The sequence below is a fragment of the Xiphophorus hellerii genome, chromosome 1, assembly GCF_003331165.1.
Source record: "Xiphophorus hellerii strain 12219 chromosome 1, Xiphophorus_hellerii-4.1, whole genome shotgun sequence".
In the NCBI taxonomy this organism is placed as follows: Eukaryota; Metazoa; Chordata; class Actinopteri; order Cyprinodontiformes; family Poeciliidae; genus Xiphophorus; species Xiphophorus hellerii.
The window spans coordinates 14860132-14880571 of NC_045672.1; the positions used below are offsets into that span (position 1 = coordinate 14860132).

At 39.5% G+C, this 20440-nt stretch overlaps 2 protein-coding genes across 3 annotated transcripts; both read right to left on the reverse strand.

The window, feature by feature from the left end:
• Positions 1-71: 71 nt before the first annotated feature.
• Positions 72-4380, reverse strand: mkrn4 (makorin, ring finger protein, 4). The gene is made up of 8 exons (XM_032573451.1): positions 4201-4380; positions 2754-2882; positions 2406-2650; positions 2265-2332; positions 1914-2158; positions 1738-1845; positions 1158-1260; positions 72-856 (listed from the first exon to the last, which is right to left on the reverse strand). Exons 1-8 carry the CDS (start codon positions 4230-4232, stop codon positions 728-730), a joined length of 1059 nt encoding a protein of 352 aa, XP_032429342.1. The 5' UTR covers positions 4233-4380; the 3' UTR covers positions 72-727.
• A 122-nt stretch (positions 4381-4502) lies between these two features.
• On the reverse strand, positions 4503-16442 carry ppardb (peroxisome proliferator-activated receptor delta b). Of its 2 annotated transcripts, XM_032573399.1 has the most exons (9): positions 16092-16442; positions 15141-15210; positions 13971-14367; positions 13733-13884; positions 13467-13605; positions 12548-12750; positions 11070-11276; positions 10729-10972; positions 4503-7028 (listed from the first exon to the last, which is right to left on the reverse strand). In XM_032573399.1, the coding sequence occupies exons 3-9, from the start codon at positions 14302-14304 to the stop codon at positions 6781-6783; spliced, it is 1527 nt and encodes a 508-aa protein (XP_032429290.1). In that variant the 5' UTR covers positions 14305-14367; positions 15141-15210; positions 16092-16442; the 3' UTR covers positions 4503-6780. The 2 variants fall into 2 exon arrangements, with proteins under 2 accessions (XP_032429290.1, XP_032429281.1); XM_032573390.1 differs by lacking the exon at positions 15141-15210.
• Between the last annotated feature and the right edge of the window lie 3998 nt (positions 16443-20440).

The following is a 20440-nucleotide window of genomic DNA, read 5'->3' on the forward strand; positions in this document are numbered from 1 at the left end:
ATTACTTGGATGGTATTTCAAAGTAAACCATTTACCTCTAATTATTGGCGACTTAAAAACAACAAGGCACATTTTCAGTGAGACAGGTGAGAATTTTTTATTTTCAGTGCACTTTTTTTTTTAAAAGTAATAAAAGCCAAACATGTTATGTTCTTGCCAAAATCTAGGAAACAACAAATCTTGAGGTTGGCACCACAATTGAAGATGTATATTGGCACAATTTTTACTTTGACAATTAAAACCAACCACACAATGTTTTAAAATATCAAGATTGCCTTCAGTGAGTGGAACAAATTTAAATTGTTGGGAGAGGTTAAGGAAAAGAGGCTGAGGTTAGGGAAGGGGGAGGGCTAAACATGCACATGAATCAAAGCTTTGAGAGGGTAAAAAAAAAAAAATCCTCAACCCAAAAACCAATGTCTACAAGATCACAAAAAAAACTAAAGACACTTTCAATTATTCTTAGACCCACATCAGACTCTACTGTACATGTGCATACACCAATACAATTATTGCTGATATTTTTTCCCTTCATTTGTTTCAAAATCCTAAATAACTTGGTTTCTGTGATCAAGTCAAGTCACAGATTCGCAGCCCTAATTCCCAATCCTGACAGAAGGCTACTCCAAAGCTGGCTTAGTACAGACTACGACAGAGGCAGTGGTCAAAGGTGGATTGACTCTGTATTTTAGACTACCAAGAAAGAAAAAAAAAAGAAAAAAAATGCTTAAAACCCGTAATCTTCAGTGAGGCAAAAGAGAAGTTCTTCGTCCGCTTCTTCACCACCAAGAAGGCTCATGCTTATGAAAAAACCAAGCAGATCAGTAAAATTGTCATCCTCTTCCTCTGAGAGGTACTGTGAGGAGGCAAAGAAGGAACATAAATACACCATCATGGAAAGCACCTAAAGCAGGGGTGTCAAACTCCAGTCCTCAGGGGCCGGTGTTCTGCAGTTTTTAGATGTGCCACAGCTTCAAAACACTGGAATGAAATGGCTTAATTACCTCCTTGTTGTGTAGAGAAGTTCCCCAGAGTCCTGCTAATGACCTAATTATTCTATTCAGGTGTGGTGCAGCAGAGGCACATCTAAAAGTGGCCCTCCAGGAATGGAGTTTGACACCTGTGACCTAAAGCATATTAAAGCATTGTGCGCTTACTGAAAACACTGGACTGTTAGAAGAATCTCCAACATGCCGATAGAGACACTCCTTTTTGAAGGGACAGCATCCATATCGGTCATAGAAGCAGCATCTCTTCTTACTGGAAAAAAATATGTCAATAACTTCAACACATGTTAATCAGACTGATCAGTTACCATTTTCATTGACTAAAAAAATTAATAAATAAAGCTTAGTTTTTAAGTTTTACTGTCTGTACTTTCAACTCACTACAAATGAAGCCCAGGTATAATACAGTTACTTTGTGTTTCCAAATGCATCTGTATTTAATGGCCACTCAAAGACCATTAACTTTTAGTATGTCTAATAAATGTCCCATTTTCAAACATTTAAAATACAACTATGGTACCTAGTATCCATTTTTAAATCCATCTGGAGAAATGCTATCAAGAAGGTAAAAAGAAAATAAAAAGTACAATAGGCTCATAAGGGTTTATAGGCAGGAACTAGACAACTATAAACTTAAATATATTGCAGACACTTAAAGCTGGTCAAAAGGTTACATTGCAGTTGTGTAAACTGGTTAATTACTTTGAGTGCAATCAAAACAGCATCTTACCCAAATTTTTTCTTGAAAGCACCAATTACAGTTTCCTTCTCTTGACCTTCCACCCAGTATTTATTTGGCACATAAAAAGCAGACCTGACTCGACACTGAGGACAAGCCCTGCAAATACACAAAGGTCAAAACACTTGTGAATGCAACTTTAACTTGCTGTCATAGCAAAGACCTACCTTACGACATCAAGTCCGATGTCTTTTGTTTTCCTCCAGGTTGCGATGCAGTCTAAACAAAAGGGATGATTGCAGTTTGGCAAAATCCCAAAGACCCGGTCTCTCTGATTCTCCTTTTCATAGACTTTGTCCATACAGATCCCACAGACCACATTTTTGCTCTGCAGGAAAGCCAAAGTTTCTTCACTTTTTTCATTGCAAGCTGCTGCAGCTCCATCTTCACATGTTTCGGATTTAGAGGCTCTCTATATGCACAAACAGAAAATAGTCACCACCAATTAAGCCTTTTTTAGATTCGTGGTATAGAGAAGGATCCCCATTTACAATTAAGCCATCAAATCCAGTACCAACCTCATATCTTCCCTGCCATGCACTTGCTTCAGCAATTCCTGAACTTGGGGCTGACTCCAAATAATTTTCTGCCAAGAGAAATTAGGGAACAGTATTAAAATGTTAACTAATAACTCAGTTTCTTGTATTAACCTCCTGTACCTTGTGACAGTTCCTCCAAAACATATTCTGGCAGATTCCCAGTTTCTTGCTGAAGATTGAAGGGATAAATTGCTGACTGTGATCCACTGCATCTGTGCCTGGATGGGACATTAAAGCGCCAAAGAGATGGTTCTGACCCTCTTCTTTCAGAGTAGTGGGGCATACCAGAGGGGGAGGCTACAGGCACTGAACCCCTTCTTCCTGGAAACACTGGTCCAACTTGAGGCAGAAGGACATGAAAGAACCTAGTGGTGGGAAATAAATGAGCTTCATAGTCCTTTAAAAGTTCAGACAAAATAAAAACATACAAATTCTAACTTGTGTGCGAGTGTGTTGGGTGGGGGTTACCTGCACCGTTCACCATACCAGCAGCCACCTTTCTGAAAGTACCGACATATCTGGGATGCAGGTATAGGGGTGAACTCATGTCTGTACTTGCACCTTCGGCCAAATCTGCAAGAGCCATTTATGAAGCGCCTGTGCAAAATAACAAAAAATATTAATAAATTATAGCAGCAATTTACAGTTGGAGGAACTAAGATGTAATGCAACTGTGTGATCAAATAGAAGTGTGAAGCAATAAAAAGAAAACAGTTAATTTGGCATTTATGACCACAAGTTATAAATGCGTGAGTTAGCTACATTAAAAAAAAAATAAAATAGAAAAATAAAGTTGCGACAGCAATGTCCAAATATGATGGTTTATCAGAACTGACTTCATTTCCTAATCTCAAGGCAAACCGAAAGGGCTTTTTCCATTTTCACCTACCGGCAACAAAAACTACTGCAGTAAGACGCAGAAGAGGTTTGGATCTAATGTCCCTTGTGTCCCATTCATTGATTCATGATGTGCAGATGTTTTCTCCAAAATCTCCTCAGTTTTATAGATGCATTTCTTACTATGCATTTTATCTTTTATATGCAGTTAATTTATCACACTATATGACTGTGGTCACCTCTGTGACATTACCCAGGCTAAGTACAAAAACTCAATTTGTAGAACATCTGGTCTCAAACGGGCTGCAGAAACTGAAAGGCCAGTTGTGCATCTCAGTTTATAGTAATTGGTGCATCCTCACACCAACCAACTTAACGGTCTCTTTCAACATCAATAAATCTCCTTTTTGGGCTTCCTCTGACCCTTCTGCCCGGAGGCCAAAACGTTTAGATAGAATCAGGTCTCCTCTTGCCCAAACTCTCAGTCTGGCCTTCATCTCCAAAACATTTAACAGGAGCCGGTCCTCCTGATGTACGCAGTATTAACCCCATCAAACTGTGTTTTTAAGGGAAAACGTTGTTCTGCAAATACTTTTAAACACTAAAACATGTTCCCCATCAGCAGTCATGTAGCGTTTTGATATTCATTTTCGTTCCAGAAAGAAGTCGTTTAAGATGATGTTTTAATTGGCGCGCAGTTTTAAACGAACGTACCCACAAAAAAAAAAAAAAAAAAATTGATTAATTAACCCAATTAAGTATTTCCCCCGGTACTTGATCTAATTTTAAACCTAAACATTCGACGCTTGCACGGACAGAATATCGGTGTCATGGAAACAATAACGGCCAGCAAAGATAAAATGTTTAAACGGTTTGATATACATTTAAAAAATTGTCTCAATGCAAGGACAAGATAGCAAGAAACACGCACAGTTTAACAATTCAAACAGCTTTAAATGTCACTCAGTTTTGAACTGAATGTTCGGTAAAAGTTGTTACTGATAGCCACTTCTAAAGTGCAAATTAGCCTTTAATTTTTTTATTTTTTTTTGTCCATTATGTGATTTCATCTGCTTACCTACAAATGTTTCCACTACGAACCGAGTCCATCCTGTCAACGCGTTTTTCTGCCTTTTTTTTTTTAAGCGAGCCGCCAACCGAGACACCCTCCTTCTTTCTCTCTAAATAGCTAACAGCTGTTTTACTCACCAATTACCATGGCAACCGACCAATGGGAATTTGAACTGGGCGGTTCTACGTCATGTGCGCGACACTTCATTGGCCGACGCATGCGTCAGTCATAACAGTTCCGGTAAGGCATTAAGCGCACGCGCTAGGCTTGCCATGCACGCGCCGTTAAAAACGAGAGAAAAATCAGTGTTGTCATTTCTATTTTATATGTGAGAAATCACTAAACTAAAAGGTGAATATAGGTTATACATGTTACAATAGGAAAATATTTCAAGTTCTACTACATGCTTTCTGCAAACAAATTATTCAACCCATCATTTACAGAGGTAGCTTTTTTTTGTTGTTTACACTTTTTGGTGTAATTTCTTGCTTTATCAGATCTCTGCGGTAAATGGATTTTCTTATTAGAAACCAGTAATCAAAAAACAACTCCAAAAAAAAGAGCATGTGTATATTATATTTTTATTTTAAAATGTGCCTGTTTTGTTTTTTGTTTTGTTTTGTTTGTGTTTTTGTGTGGTCAAAAAACAAACAAACAAAAAATAAAGTTTTAAAATTCCCTAACAGGCACCTAAATGTGTGACTGCTGCAGTGATTTACGGAGGTGCTGCATCTTACAACTCACAGGTATTGTTCCACATAGCTTATCACCACAAGCAAACAGGAATGGACACGAACATATGAAAAGAAATGATATATCAAATTTTGAAGGGTTTGGATGAGAATACGTGTTTAAAAAACAACTGTTGAGCCTCATTCATCCCGAGAGGACATGACATCACGCAGTGACGCATATTTCTCTCACGTTAAGATGTGGAAGGTGAGGAAAATGAGCATATTTTAAAAACTATTTTGCCATCTTAAATATAACAAAAACTTCCTTCTTTTTTTTTTTTTTGACCACAACGATAGCAAAAATTGGTTGCACTGAATAATTCGCATTTTAAAACAAAAATCAAATAACTCCTCATTCCCTCCGCCCCCCCATTACTGTTTTCTGGTGAGAAAATCCAGTTACCATGACATGCACAGACCCAACCAACATCCTTTGCTTTGCATAGCACACTTGACGTGAGCCGATGATACAAAATTTTGCAAGGTGCATTAATAATAGGGATTAAGGCAAAAATAAATGTCAAATATTCGATAAGACAGTGAAATATTCATACATTTGGAGGTAGATGGGGATAAAGACAAAAGCACAAGAGACTACTGAAAGGTGAATTGCATAAATCAGAACTGGTAGGAAAAAGTCAAAACTGTCAAGCTGCAACATAAATCAGACACACAAAAGTGAACAGTACTTTTGGGTTGTGTATATCTTGAATACAAAGGTTCAGAAACTGAGTTAGACTTTCAATTATGATAGAATCTGCCAGTCACAATATAATGGTTCTGTATGCCGGTTTCCTATAAAGTCCTCCTGCACCGTGGAATTCAACATGTTCATGTTCAAGAAAAGTTTGTTGGTTTGCATGATGATATATTTGGTAAAAACCTAATCTAAACAGGTAGGCATGGACATACAAATATACTTAAATCCATGAAATGGCGTAATTCATAATTTGCTCTAACAATATCGTCAACAAACACAAATAATTTGTAACATAATCACAGAGAAATGCGCTAACAAAACCAGAAAATGGCAAGTTCAGTTTCCCGCACAAATGAAAGAAAGCTTGTTGTCTCTCATACTTTTGGAAGTCACATGTTTATAGTGTCAGCTAAGTTGAACTATTTTCACTTGGATCAATGGCTTTTAAGACAAAACCTAAATGACTTGGATTTCACATTTATTGACAAACAGAAATGATATTGCACAGACACTAAGAGAGCTCTACACTGCTGGAGCCAGCCCAGTTTGTGTTCTTCAAACCAAATGGCAAAGTGGAAGGGTTAATGATGATGATGATGGTGATGATGTTGTAAACAAATACCAATTTGTGCATCTTCGGTTGTAATACAATTCTGACAATAATTACAATCACTCTTTCTAAAAAGAAAAAAAAAACCCTGATTTCCCTCTTCCATTTCAGCTGTACCACTGGCGTAGGAACATGAAATGTTTTCCCTTTGCAGCGAAACGCAAAGCATGGATGAGCGAGGAGAAGTTCTCTCTCTCGTTCCCAAAACACTGCTCTGGGGTCAGCTTTGCTATGAGGATGAAACAGGAGCAGCCTCTTTAAGAAAACATATCACTCTTCCTGTTAGGTGGCCATTGTGGGAAACTAAGGCTTTGCAGCAAATGATTCCAGATGCTCATCGCACGGGGAGAGCAATGCTGATACTGTGGGACTTTTCCTGATTGTGATAGCCCTAACAAAGTGAATCTGCTTCATCTGTGAGTTCAAATCCATGCCAACGTATGGAAAACAGTGCTTGCACTGAATGCAGTGTGTTATTATATAACCGAACGATTCTGTTTGTAACAGTATTGCTTCAAAATCACTCTGTGCTGGAGATTTCTCTAATACATGTCTTTGTAGATCTCCTGTAGTAGAGGGTGGAGCGAGGTCTCCGACTCGGTCTTTTTGATCTTTTGGACGAGCTGAGCGTTCTCCGTGACTAACTGGCGAAGATCGGCCATCTTCTGAAGCAGCTTGGGGAAGAGGTAGAGAGAGTCAGAGTGGTTCGCTTGGAGGTGGAGGTCCAGGGCCTGGAGGATGCTGTCCTGACTTTGCTCCACCTGCTTCACGTTCATTAGACCGGGACGATCTAGGAGAACAGGAAGATATTTTACAGTAATCAACAACCCAAGACTACAATAATGATACAGATAAAGCAGAGATTATGTGACATTAAAACCTAATTTGGAGAACAGAAGTTGCACGTTTTGACTCAAGTGCACCTGCTTCTCTTTGGCTGCCCAGGCTACAAAATACTTATGAAATAACACAATCCTGCATGAATTCTGTTGCAAGTCACACCATGAGATCCTTTAATTTTTTTTTAGATATTTCTCAGTGTGAAAGAAATCAATATAGACTCCCATCTGAGCAGCTTTTAGTTCACGATTCAGTTTATGCTGGGATAATTGGTATGGATCGTGAGGTCGTAACAAACCAAGCATGCGTCAATTTTCCAGACTCCAATTTTTATTATATTTTCTGGACATTTAAGAACAACTAACTTTGTCTTATGATCCGTAGGTTCTTCAAGTAATGAAACAACAAAATTACTTTGAACTGCAATAAAGGATTGTTTCGCTGTTTTTGTGGCATCTGGACTAACTTGCAACAGCTCTCTGTTACAAACTACTGGACTTGAAAAAAAATAGAAATGGAAGATCCTAAACTAAATACAGGTTATTTTTAACAATGTTTGTGAACTTGGTAAATAAAAGCTGTTTAGAGAAATTCCAAAGAAACTGCTGAACTTTAGTTATTTTAACCAACCAGGTAGTGAACTTGCCCTTCTATTTGCTTTCTGAATGAGTCTTCAATCTGTAAGTAAAACAGTTAAAATATAAATGGGAAAAATATCTGAATCAAGCTGTAATGTGGCAAATCAAATATAAAATCATGTTAATTTAATATAAGAAAACCTACTGCTCTTATTAGGCATTAGTAGCCTTCTGCTATTCAAACAATTTTCCAGTATCAAATTTTTTCTTTGTATTTATCTGGACCTAATAATGAATGATACAAAATGTATTTCCAGACATCTGAAGACAGCAAAGTAACACTGTTAAATGTTTAAATGTCACTTTCTGACATCAACTTTGTCTTCATAAATTAATTGTGAATAAAGCTCAATTCACATTTTGATGAGTTAGTTTGATTTGAAGGCTGTAGTGTACACACTTATCAGATCAAGATCTTTGTTGGATATTATTAATAAACTTTTCATTCAACCAAGAAGAAAATTATATTAGAGATGGTATCTTTTAAATGTAATAATATAACGTCATTATAAATTTTTTTATAACATTACATTGCATGAAAATATTGCATGTTAAAAATGATTTACACCCTAAATAATCAATTGAAAACCTTCATTGACATTAGAGCAAACAAATACTCCTTAGAAGAAAATTTCTTTCACTGGTAATAATGCATATTTTGCAATGATTTCTTTCTTTAAGGTTGGAAGGCCTCCTAGCCATCACCCTAATTAACCCACTGAATTCAAGTTGGGCCACTTCAAAACATAAATAGTTTGTTCTTAAAATTAATAGATTACTTCAAATCTAAATGTGCTAGTAGTATGAATTATTCGGGGCTTACGTGTAATCTGTTTATCGAGAGATAATTCGTAATGATGTAGACGCTCACATCCTCATTACAACTTTCGGTGCTAAAAACCATAACAATAGTGGAGCAATTCGCCCTCACGCCCCGACTCATTGCTCTCATTCTGTTTCTATTAAGTCTGAAATGATCTGAAGAAGAAAATAAGTGAGTGGAAGGCGTAGTCCGTTTCAGAGAAAACAGACGCTACGACTGTTTTCTGAGAATCGTTAGCCTTGCACTGCTTTAGTCATGCTAGAAATCGGTTTTGTTTGAATTTTGAAGACAGTATCACCACCTGCTGCTGCAACATTTGTTACTGCATTTCTGAATGTCTGGATGGAATACCGGACAGTGTAGATGCTGATTTTTTTAAAACTTTTTTTCCCAAAAGTGAATGTATTAAAATTATCAAGAGTAGCATAGCTGGAAGAATAGTTTGCCATGTAGAAAGATCCATGGCAATCTGGCTTAGCTAAGATACGCAGAAAAGTGATCCTGGATCATCATTTACTAATATTTATGTATGCCATATCAGCACAAGAAGCAGCTATGATGTTAACATCACAGGGGTTTGAACAGTTCTGCCTTCCTGTACAGACACATTTTATACATCCTGGCTGACAGAACATAACTGCTTTCGTATGTGTTTTTTTGACCAGAAATAGGGTGAATTCAGGATGCCGAAATTGTGTTGCTCTAGTCAAATGCTGTGTCGGCCATTTTTTATTTCTTTTCACTCTCATGCTAGAAACTCTTTTCCAAGACACTTCATTTTTATATAGCGGCAGAAAGGTCAAAATCTGAACTGGTGTTGCATTTATTCTTACAGGAATCGAGAGATCCGACGGGCAAATCTGTCCAGAACCAGACACAGAGAAACGATGCCAATGCTTCTGAGAGGAAGCGTGGAAGTGGTTTAGGTCATTCAGCGTGGATGTCACAGTTAAAAACACACACTGAGGCTCTTTGTTGACTTTATAAAAAACAGCTGCCTTACTCAACAACAACGTTGATGGCTTGCCACCAAAGGAAGATAGAGGAGGGACCACAGCGAAGTAGGGCAAAGTCAAGAGCTTAGGACTGCCAACATCATGGCCAAGAACCTTTGTACTGTAGTAAGAACTGGTGTTTTAATCAAAAACAATATTGGGGCCCACTCAAATTCTTGAAAGAGATGCTAATACTGTTTGGGATTGAAAAGGACATGTAGAAGAATTTTAAACATTTATAACAAGCTTTTTATCTAAGCAAATACAGATTTGAGTGAACTTCGGGGGCATTTGAAGTGCTAAGAAACAATGTTATTAGCATTCATCATCAGGCTTACATCAGCCAGCCCGCAACTAGACACCAAGAACATGGCCTTGTAGAAGTATTTACATTCCTTGAACTTTTCCACATTTTCCCTCAAAAACAATCTCAGATTTATTGTCTTGCTTGAGATTTTTTTTGTGCTGGGGCAACACCAACACAGAATAGGGTCTAATTGTAGAAGAAGAAGAAAAAAAAAAAACACGGCTTTTGCTTTTTTATGAAAGAAAAATCTGAATTTTCAGTAATGCAAATATATTCAGCCCCTTTACTTTGCTACACCTAAATAAAATCCAAACTATTTCTTTAAGAAGTGTCTTAATTAGTAAACAGAGTTCTCCTGGGTGTCATGTAACCTCGGTATAAGTTCAGAGGTTTGTTGGAGAACATTAGAGAACAAATGCCATCGTGAAAACCAAGGAGCACAGCAGATAGGTCAGGAAATAATCTGCACAGGTCGGTAATAAAACAAAATCTGGCACTTTGGACACCTAAGGAAGCACTGTTAAATTAATGAGATGAATGTGACAGAACTGCACCCCTACCAGACATGGCTGTAAACCTACACTGGCAGATGGGAGTACAATGCTTCTCTCCAGGAGTAATTCTACTCTACTTTGTGTTGATATAAAGCACAAACCACTAATGAAATAAACTGCATGTTTGGTTTTGACAAGCACCAAAAAGAGCCAAAATTACAGACTGTGGTTGGTCAGACTCTTTAAAATCAGACTAAAGGCAGACATTGGTGGAAATATGTGTTCTTTTTTTTCTTTGAAAATTAAGGTGTAAAAAATAAATAAATAAGAAAATACTACCTGCACCACACATCACTTTTTTTTTACACTTTACCCACCAACTCTCCATCTCACCTCCACAGAGAATAATGGCAGCAACAAACAGGGCCAGGTCACTGTCATCCAACTCCAGAGCATTGAACTTGACAGCAAACTCAAACTTTGGCTCCATGATCTCACTGAAGGGCTTCCGTAAGCTGCGTAGAAACTCCCTCGTCACAAAGCCTTTCCCGTTGGCCACCAAAAGTCCATCCTTGTTCATGAGAGACGGCAGCATGGCGAAAATAGCCTCGTGAACACCATATTTGAGCAGCGTCACCTGCAGAGAGCCACGCACAGGTGTCCATTTGTACTTTCTGCGCATCCGAAAACAAGCCTGCCCGTTGTTTCAGTAAAGCGAGGAGACAGTGACTCACCTGGTCATTGAGGAAGAGGTCCACGAACCCTGGAATGCTCTTGGCAAACTCCGTGAGCTCTCGCACCGTCTCCACCGTGGTGCACTGACAGCGGTAGAACACATGAACGCCGATCTCCTTGGTCAGCGGTGCGCCTGGAACCAGCTGGCTCCACACCAACCCGCTTTCTGCCTTCCACAGCGTGTCCACGTCGTAGATCACAAATGGCTGCCATGGACAAAAACAACGTCAGAAACCACCTCTAACAAATACCAGCTTAGAGTGTACAATAAATATAAGAATTATGCAGCTGCATTGAAATCACTCTCTGGGTCTTTTCTTTTTTTCAAATGAAACTTACCCAACATTGTTGACCATTTTTCATTTGAGCATTATATATTATGCATGCACCTCTGTGCACTGACATTTATAATAATAAAAAAAGACTTAATCTTAATTTTTCTCAATCCATCCATCCATTATCTGGGGTCAGGTCAGGTGGTAGGGGCAGCAGCCTAGGCGGAGAAACAGAGACTTCCCTCTGCCCAGCCACTTGTGCCAGCTCCTCCAGCGTGCCCTGGGTCTCCTACCAGTGAAATGTGGCCAGAGACGCCTCACCAGGGAGGCATCCTTACCAAATGCCAGACCCCTTAATCTTTTCAGTAATTATAATATTTCTAAAATCACGGGTTAAGCATTTTATCCAAAAATTAAAAAGAAATAACTAAAATACTATGTAAAACCACATGCCTCAAAGCACCCAGAGAGCAAAAGAAGCTTATTCTACTCTGTAAAAACTCACTCACAAATTAGAATGAAGTCAGAAAAGCTGCTATTTTCCATGGACGCATTAAAACACATGATACTTTTGCTCTATCTCCTATGATGGGTGAATTTTCCCTTTCTTTGCTTGAACTTGCAACATATGCATTCATTAGTTAACTCACAGTGACATGACTTCACACAACTACCAATTGTATAACATAAAATATTTTGAAATATTTTTTAAATTTAATCTAAATTAATATTTTTGAGCCAAGTTCTGGCACAATAATAAGGGAGCGATATGTGGCATACGGGAAACAAAAAGACAGTCAGGATTCTCCCATTTTCCAAGTCAAATTTCACACTTCTCCTAAGTTAAATGTCAGAATGGATGTATGAATGAATGGGCAGAACAAAACCTGGAATTACAAATATTTTCTTTATACAAACCCATTCAAGGCTGGAAAATACTTAGATCAAATTCCATGCTTTTTCAGACTTTGTAGAAACTATTTATGGATAGAAAATGTTGATACAAAAAGTAAATAATGTTGACCTTATTTAAATAATTTACATTTTTGCCAACGGCAGAAATGTGCACCATCCTTTAGATTTGAGTCAAATCAAAATTAGAAGCAACAGTTTCAACTCAGTGCCGAGAACAGACAAAGTCTGATGAAAGTTTTAGCTGTGACTGAATTTAATGCGTTTTTCCGCCTAAAACCAAAACGTACTGCGGTGCTGCTGGTTTTGCCAGTCAAGATGTTGCGGGCCCTCTTCTTGGTCATGCTGAGGTTCTTCAGGTAGGCTGTGTTCACTTGTTTGGCCAACGTCTTCAGGTCGGAGCCGCCCGGTTTGCTGAGGTTCAGCTCCTCTGCGAGCAGGCCCGCCACCAGCTTCTTCCTCTCCGCCTCAGGCATGCGTCCGTATCGGATCGCTGAGGAAACACGCACACATGGATATCACAATTACAAATCAGTCAAAGTCTGGTTTTATTTAACAAAATGCCATGTTAGAGCTGCAGTATGTAACTTTTATGAAAATATATGCTTTTTACATATTTGTTAAAATCATCATTATGACGTGGCAGTATAGCATGACAGATGACCTGTGAGAAAAATCAAGTTCCTTTGCCTTCTTCCAGAGTCCAAAATAACCAATCAGAGCAAGGAATAGGGTCTTAGCGCCGTCAATCACTCCGGTGCTCACTCCTCGCCCCCTCCTTGCTCTGTCAGCTGGTTCACCACAACTTAGCCTGACGCTAATGCTAAGGCTAGTTAGCAAGGCCACCAATGACGGCGGATAAACAGCTTTTCTGGAACAGTAAGTTGTTTTTCCATCAATAGTACAGTTAGCAGCATGTACACAAGCATGACTGGCAGCGCTAAGACCTTCCTCTTCGTTCTGATTGGTTGTTTTTGGTGCATTTCTTCAAACAGCAATAGCAGCTCAGGGAGGAGGTGGAGGAGGATCAATCTTTTCACAGATCATCTGTCTCATACTAAACTGTCATGACATGGTGAGAGTTTTAACAAATATGTTCAAAAAAACCATCCTCTTGTAAAAGTTACACACTTCAGTTTTAAATGTTTTACATCTTCGATGAACACAATTGTTATTTAGCCTTGAATGCGAGAGCTCTTCCCCTCTCACCATCGTGGGACATTCCCAAAGACAGGCACTTCTGGAAGCGACAATATTGGCACTTGTTGCGATTCTTCTTCTGAATCTTGCAAGAACGCTCACAGCGCTCGTATTCCAGTTTCATCCGCACGGTCCGTCGGAAAAAGCCCTGAGTCAGAGACAATGCAACCGGCTTAACAACTACAACTTTCTGCACAGACACACACACAAAGAAAACATTGTTATCGATATTTGGAAGCCTGCAATGTTTCCTGCTGAGACGGTTAAACTGTTACCTTGCAGCCTTCACAGGCGTGTACTCCGTAATGGAAGCCAGACGCCTTGTCCCCACAGACCTTGCACTCTACGCTGATCCCAGAAGCCGCGTTGTCTTCTCTGCCAAGACGAAGCTGCTCCGATAGTGACGGCGAAGACGTTTGGGAAAGATCTGCCGTTTTTAGAAAGCAGGAAAGTTATAGCTCGTGAATGTTGTTTCCGCATATTCTTTTCGCCGCCTTCTTTCTGTGTTTTCACCTGTGTAGCTTGATGATGCACCGTTGTCCTTGCTGTGACTGCTATCCTGATTTTCACCATCCTTCTGTTTTTTCCTCTGTTCCCCTTTCAGGCCTCTGGAAGGAAGCGCCTCCCCCTTCTCCTCCTTGTCCTCCTCGTCTTCACTCTCCCTGGTCTTCACCTCTCTGAGGTCCGTCGTCTCCGACGCGCTGGCGGCCCCGCAGCTGTCCGAGCCTGCCGACTCCACCTCCGGAGGCGTCCACCTGACGTCCGCCTTGTCCCGAGGAGACTTGGCCTCGCAGTAGCCATTCACCCTGCTGTGCTGCTCTGTGGCCGTTTGCTGAAACCCGTCCATGGTTCCTGTTGAAGCTGACTCGGCGGCTCATCTCATGTCACGTAGCCATCACAGCTTGACGTTCTAAAAACAAAGTCACTTGTTATGTTTCAGTACAAAAATAACCGCATGTATGTTTCATGTGGACTATATACAGAGCAAGAATGTACAGCTGCCAACATTTAAGTGGCTCCACATGCCTGCGTATCAACTAGCTGTCGATGTAATATCCAGGACGTGAGGGGTTAACATTGTGATTTTAAGCATGACATGCAGCAGACCCAAAACAGTCCTCTTAATTTCTGTTTTATGTATAAATATGCAGGTAAAAACACTGTAAGCAATTCTAGACTCACATTATCTTGGTAAGGTATCTGAAAAACGCTTTGAGCGATCTTGTAATCCCTCGTTATGTATTTAGTGCTGTCTCTTTATCACTACTTTTTTTTGTTGTTGTTTGAAGAGCTCAAGATGCTGATGGACAGGTTGTGAGATTACATCCAGATTTGCAGAACATTTAAGACACAAGCAAGGTCTTCACCACATTAAATCCAGCTTGAAATAACTAAATAACAGCATGAGTATAAGCCATGAAGGGGCCTCGTTGCTAGTTTCAGAGATGCATCCAAGAGTTTAAAAGAGCTATGGTTTCAGAACTATTACAGGTTTCCATCATACAGATCTTGGGGTAAAAAGACGGCAGGAAAAAAAATTGGGGTGACCACAGATATCTGGCTATGAGTCTCTCCCCCAGCTACTGCTGCAGATTGCTTTTCAGCTAGCTGAAAGAACGTTCCCACAATTCAGAAAAAGGACCAGCCCCAGCAGGTGACATGGCTCCTCAAATCATTACTCACTGTGGAAACTTCAAGCTTGGATAATGTGTCTCTCTGATTTGCTACCTCCAAACTCGGGGTCCATAATTTCCTATAAAAAAAAAAGACACTAATGACATTGTCTCTGGTTCAGGAGTGGCTAAGCAACAGGAATAAGACAACATGTCTACGAAATAATAGCCAGACTTTAGATGTATAAATCTCAAAGGATCAGCAATCCACCCAGTTTCTGATTGCATCCTGCACATGTCTCATTTTCCTCCTCTGTGTCAAAGCTTGCTCTCTCTGCTGCTGCATGGCAACATCTGTATTATTGTTTGCCTCAGCTGCTTGGCAGGGTGCACAGTGTGCCTTTGAGCTGCTTTAAGGGGAAAGGGTGCATGCACTATGTACACACTGCGCCGCTCTTATGGGCCGGAGGAGACGGAGGAACAGAGGAGCTTTAAGGGGAGGTAGTATTTTTACCTCCCGAGCCCCCTAGCGGATGAAACCATCAGTGTTCGTAGCTTTTTGAGCCGTGATTGAAAAACACATTGTTTATTAGAAGTCAACAGACAAAGCGGATACACTGAGGGTCAATGGCATACAAAGGTTTCTGTCAGGTTTCCAGAAATTAAACACCGGGCGTGTGGAGCTGAGTCCACACTCCCGGTTTTCGAGCAGACAACCTGTCACACTGGTTCTCGGAAGTATTTGCTAACTTACTGAGCACTGAGTCACTACCACGACTGTAATCGGATACAGTCGACTGAGAAATAATGAAAAATAGGATAGACGCGTCTGACCAGCTTTAAAATGTCCAACAACAAACTACATTACCCTCAGAACTAGTCTCTCGGTTTGCTTCTATTAGCCATCTCAGCTAGTTAGCTCCTAACCTTGATATTGACTGAGTACTACTGGCTAGCTGTTAGCAGTTAGCTCACATTCCGCTGCGGTAGACAGCATTTTCTGGCTACCGTGTTGGCTTACCTTCCCCACTGTAGCGCCTCTGGTTCTGGGGATGTTCCCGCTACGACAGTCAGCTAAAGTAAACCAGCAGGGAGAGCAGCGCAGTCCTCGGATCGATCGGCTGTTGACAAGTTGTTTGAAGGCTAATAAACAAGAGCTAATGCCAGACAGCTAACTAACATAAACTTAAGACAGAGTTGGGCCTTCGTGTTGCAGCTGGGAGGATAAAGTGTAAACATAAAAAAAAATTGTTTACTACTGTATTCTATGTAAATAAGTAAAGTTAAGTGGTAATCCCTCCCTTCTTCCCCCTCTCTCTCGCTGTGTGTCGTTCATAGCTTTCCTTTGCCCAGCTTCACTCCTCCTCCTCCTACTCCTGTCACATGTCAGGGCACACAAACACACCACACTGAATCAGCCAAACACTGAACAACTCAGATCCCTTCAGTGTTTTCTGAATAAATCAGATCATAAAATCAGATAAGAAAAACTACACGAAAAAATCAAGACAAACATAACTGTATTATAACAATCCCCCCCAAAAAAATATCTGACAGAAAGTAGGGGGAACACAATAAGCCATTTATTTCGCTGATATAAAACCCCAGAAAAGCAGATGATTATCAATGGACAATTTTATAATTTAATTTTATATGCGACATACAGAATCAGTTAAATGCACCCCCCTTAAAAAAATGGTTGTCGTGTTTGGGTTGAGTTTTTTTTAATTCCACATTCAGAAACACACTGAGAAAGGAGATAAATGTGTAATGATTTTATTGCGAAATGAAGAAAAAATAATTACAGGAACAGGGACCTTTTGACTGCAATCTGTCTAGGATCCAAGAAGAGAGAATGTTTTAATTAGTGAGATGTTATCAAGATGAATTATGATGAGGTCAAAACGACCAGGCTGGAGGCAGCACTGAGGGAGTTGGGTCCTGATGACCAGGTATGTCACCGTGACGTCTGTTAAAGCGTGAGATGGGTGTACAGACCCAAACAGATGACATCTAGGTGGAGAAGCTCCTAAAGGAAAACACACTCGAGATGAATACTGGCAGTCTATCTTTAGAAGGGAAGTCAACAATCTTCTGAAGCTACAGCAACCACAGAGAGGCAAGGAAACAGTAAGAAACTCAAAGCGTGCTAATTCATAGAACAAGAGAGTAGATTTACCACAGCTTGCTGACCACCTTGCAGTGAGGGTCCAGTCCTCCCAGTTCCTTTATACTGGTTGCCTGATGAGCTGCCGAGTCGCAGGTGTAGGAGAAGATTAAACTGGGCAAGAGGAGATCAGACAGAGAACCTGCCGACATACCCATGGTAACTGTTGGGGAGCTACAGAGATCCACACCTTAGGAAATTTTGTTGATCGAACAATGTAAGTCCTGTACTTTAAAAAAATCAGGTCTTTATGTAAAAACGGTAACGGTATGTGGAACAAAGGGTGTCGGAAGTGCTGTTTAATGGTTTGCAACATGCCAAATAGGTGACAAAACAAAGATGTGGAAAAACACGTTCTGATCAGATGAGTATGTGGGTTGGATAACTAACAGTGGATATCACTCTGAATTCACCATGCTCGCAGTGACACACTGTACTGGAAGTATCATGCTGTGGAGAGGCTTTTGTTTCTCTCAGTTGTTTTGGTGCATTTTTGAATCATGACATTTGCAAAATAATAACTGCATTTCTCAAAACATTTTCTCAGTCTCTTTCCCAAAAGCCTTAGTTCATCTCTGAGACAAAAATATTTGTGTCAATGAACATGCCAGTGCATCAGTATGACACGTCCATGTGTCATTGTGTTTGACAGTCAAATTGCTTAGTCATGTTGGATGCTCTGTTGTAAACGATTGCTAAAGGTTTGATTACGAGTATTGTAAATTGCAATTGTTGGAGATCAATGGCAAGAGAGCAGATAAGATTCGCATCTACAGTTTGATAGACCATGTCATTGTGTCATATTAAAATACAGTACTGCAAAGCACAAAGAAGAGAAAAAACAAAAGTAGATATGGGAACATAGGACAATCTCCTTAAGGAAAACTAGACATGCAGTGTTGTAGATATTACAGGTCAGTCTTCCTGTACTTTCCATGTACATGGTGGTAAAAACTCCTCAATGGGGTTATGAAATGAGGAGCAGGGTGAGACAAACTCCATCAGCATCGTGTTATGGATCACAAACTGTTGCCTCATGATGATGGAGCGATGGAAACTGGCATATGTGCTCGTCCTTAACTCCCCCACAAAGGGGCAACATATGTTGGGTTGGGGGGAATGGAGGGTGTTAACTTAGCAACCTGTTAGCTTAGTTAGCTTAGCTAGACTACTGTTAGCCTCTATTTTACCTGCAGTTATCAGTGAAGGGAAATGTTTAGCAAGATTTTTTCATATCTTGCTAAACATATAGCATTCTTGTCTTAGAGAGACAAGTTAGATATATTGATATATTTAATTTGTCTCTGTACTTTTTACCACACTTAATGAGTCAATGTACTCAATGGAATGCTGCTTAGCATCACTAGGGACTCTTCTTCTCTGTCTCTCTTGCTCTTTTTAGCATTACACATCCATCCATCCATTTTCTGTTCACCCTTTGTCCCTAATGGGGTCGGGAGGGTTGCTGGTGCCTATCTCCAGCTACGTTCCGGGGGAGAGGCGGGGTACATCCTGGACAGGTCGCCAGTCTGTCGCAGGGCAACACAGAGACAGACAGGACAAACAACCATGCACACACACTCACATCTAGGGAGAATTAACCTGACAGTCATGGTTTTGGAAGCCGGAGTACCCGGAGAGAACCCACGCATGCACAGGGAGAACATGCAAACTCCATGCAGAAAGACCCCGGCCGGGAATCGACCTTCTTGCTGCAAGGCAACAGTGCTACCAACTGCGCCACTGTGCAGTTTAAAATTTGGTAATTTATAATTCAGTCTAAATGAAAGATTTAAACTAGACTAAAAAATAGTCCTTACATCCAAGCTAAGAAAGAATATTCGGTATTTCCAAACAGCCAGGCTAGAGAGGATGTTTTTATTCCTATTTTATGATTGTTTGAATTTCTGTCATTAATAGATATTTCAGTTTCGTTGTGTAATGCTACCAACTGCGCCACTGTGCACTGTGCAGTTGGCAGCATTACACAACGAAACTGAAATATCTATTAATGACAGAAATTCAAACAATCATAAAATAGGAATAAAAACATCCTCTCTAGCCTGGCTGTTTGGAAATACCGAATATTCTTTCTTAGCTTGGATGTAAGGACTATTTTTTAGTCTAGTTTAAATCTTTCATTTAGACTGAATTATAAATTACCAAATTTTAAATCAAATTCTTCCACAATTATTCATGTTTTCCTGAAATAAGCAAATCATTTTCATCTTATCTAATGACAAGCTTGTAAAATCATTTGAAAGTAGAAACTTTTCAGAAACAACTCGCGACAGTCAGACTACAGGGACTTGCTGAAGCTTGTTTAGAAGAAATGACAGCCGTGGGCCTTCTTTGGACTGATCCTTAGGGCCTGGCACACCTTTTGCTTGGAAATGTGTCTTATTTATACAACCATTTTCAAATCTCTTCTGTCATTCTCTTCTGGGTTCAAGTCAGGGCATGCTTTAGGTTATGTGTAAACTGTGGGAATAATGTAAATGCATTGAAGACATTTTGAAATACAGTATTTGCATCACAAACAGTCTTTTTTTTTTATTGATTATATTAATCAGGACAAATTGTATTTAAAAAAAATCGCTCCTATGTTTTTGCATTGGCCATGTTGTATTCACAGTAAATTTTATCCTGCATAACAAACTCTTTAAGTAAAAATCAAGAGATGTAAAACATTTTTTTGCAGTCAGAGTCATCTTGCATGTCAAGCTTAACTCTTGAGTTTATGCACTGCTTAAAAAAATTACATCAAATAGCTCGAATGATCAACAAGGACTGGTTTGGTTTTATTATCCGAGCGTGAGGCTCTCACATTGCAAGATTAAAAAATATCCTTGGCAGATTTCTGATTAATCATGGGGTTTTTTTATTCCAGAAACCAAGTACTGGAAGAATTAATATAATAGTTTAATTAAAAATGCACTTTTACACTTAATCTTGTAGATTTAGTTATGCTGTAATAAACATGATGCGAGATATGAATATTTAGATTTTTTTTTTGTTATAGCCATTACTCGCAGATTTTTTTTTTCTATTATTATTAAAAACATTTCCATCATGACTAAGGACATGAGTTCTGATGTAAATTAAGAGATAACTGTAATTCATCCAATTTGATATAAAGCACTTATTTTTGTAACGGCAAATCCAAATAATTAATCAAATTCCCTTAAAACATTGTCAAAAAT

Coding starts and splice junctions, on each gene's coding strand:
- mkrn4 (XM_032573451.1), bottom strand. CDS start 4,232: ATGGACTCGGTTCGTAGTGGAAACATTTGTAG. Junction 2,883..4,200: donor CGTAGTGGAAACATTTGTAG/GTAAGCAGATGA, acceptor TATTTTGCACAG/GCGCTTCATAAATGGCTCTT. Junction 2,159..2,264: donor CATGGCAGGGAAGATATGAG/GTTGGTACTGGA, acceptor TTGTGCATATAG/AGAGCCTCTAAATCCGAAAC.
- ppardb (XM_032573390.1), bottom strand. CDS start 14,304: ATGGACGGGTTTCAGCAAACGGCCACAGAGCAGCACAGCAGGGTGAAT. Junction 13,606..13,732: donor ACGCCTGTGAAGGCTGCAAG/GTAACAGTTTAA, acceptor TCTCTGACTCAG/GGCTTTTTCCGACGGACCGT. Junction 7,029..10,728: donor TGCCATTATTCTCTGTGGAG/GTGAGATGGAGA, acceptor CTGTTCTCCTAG/ATCGTCCCGGTCTAATGAAC.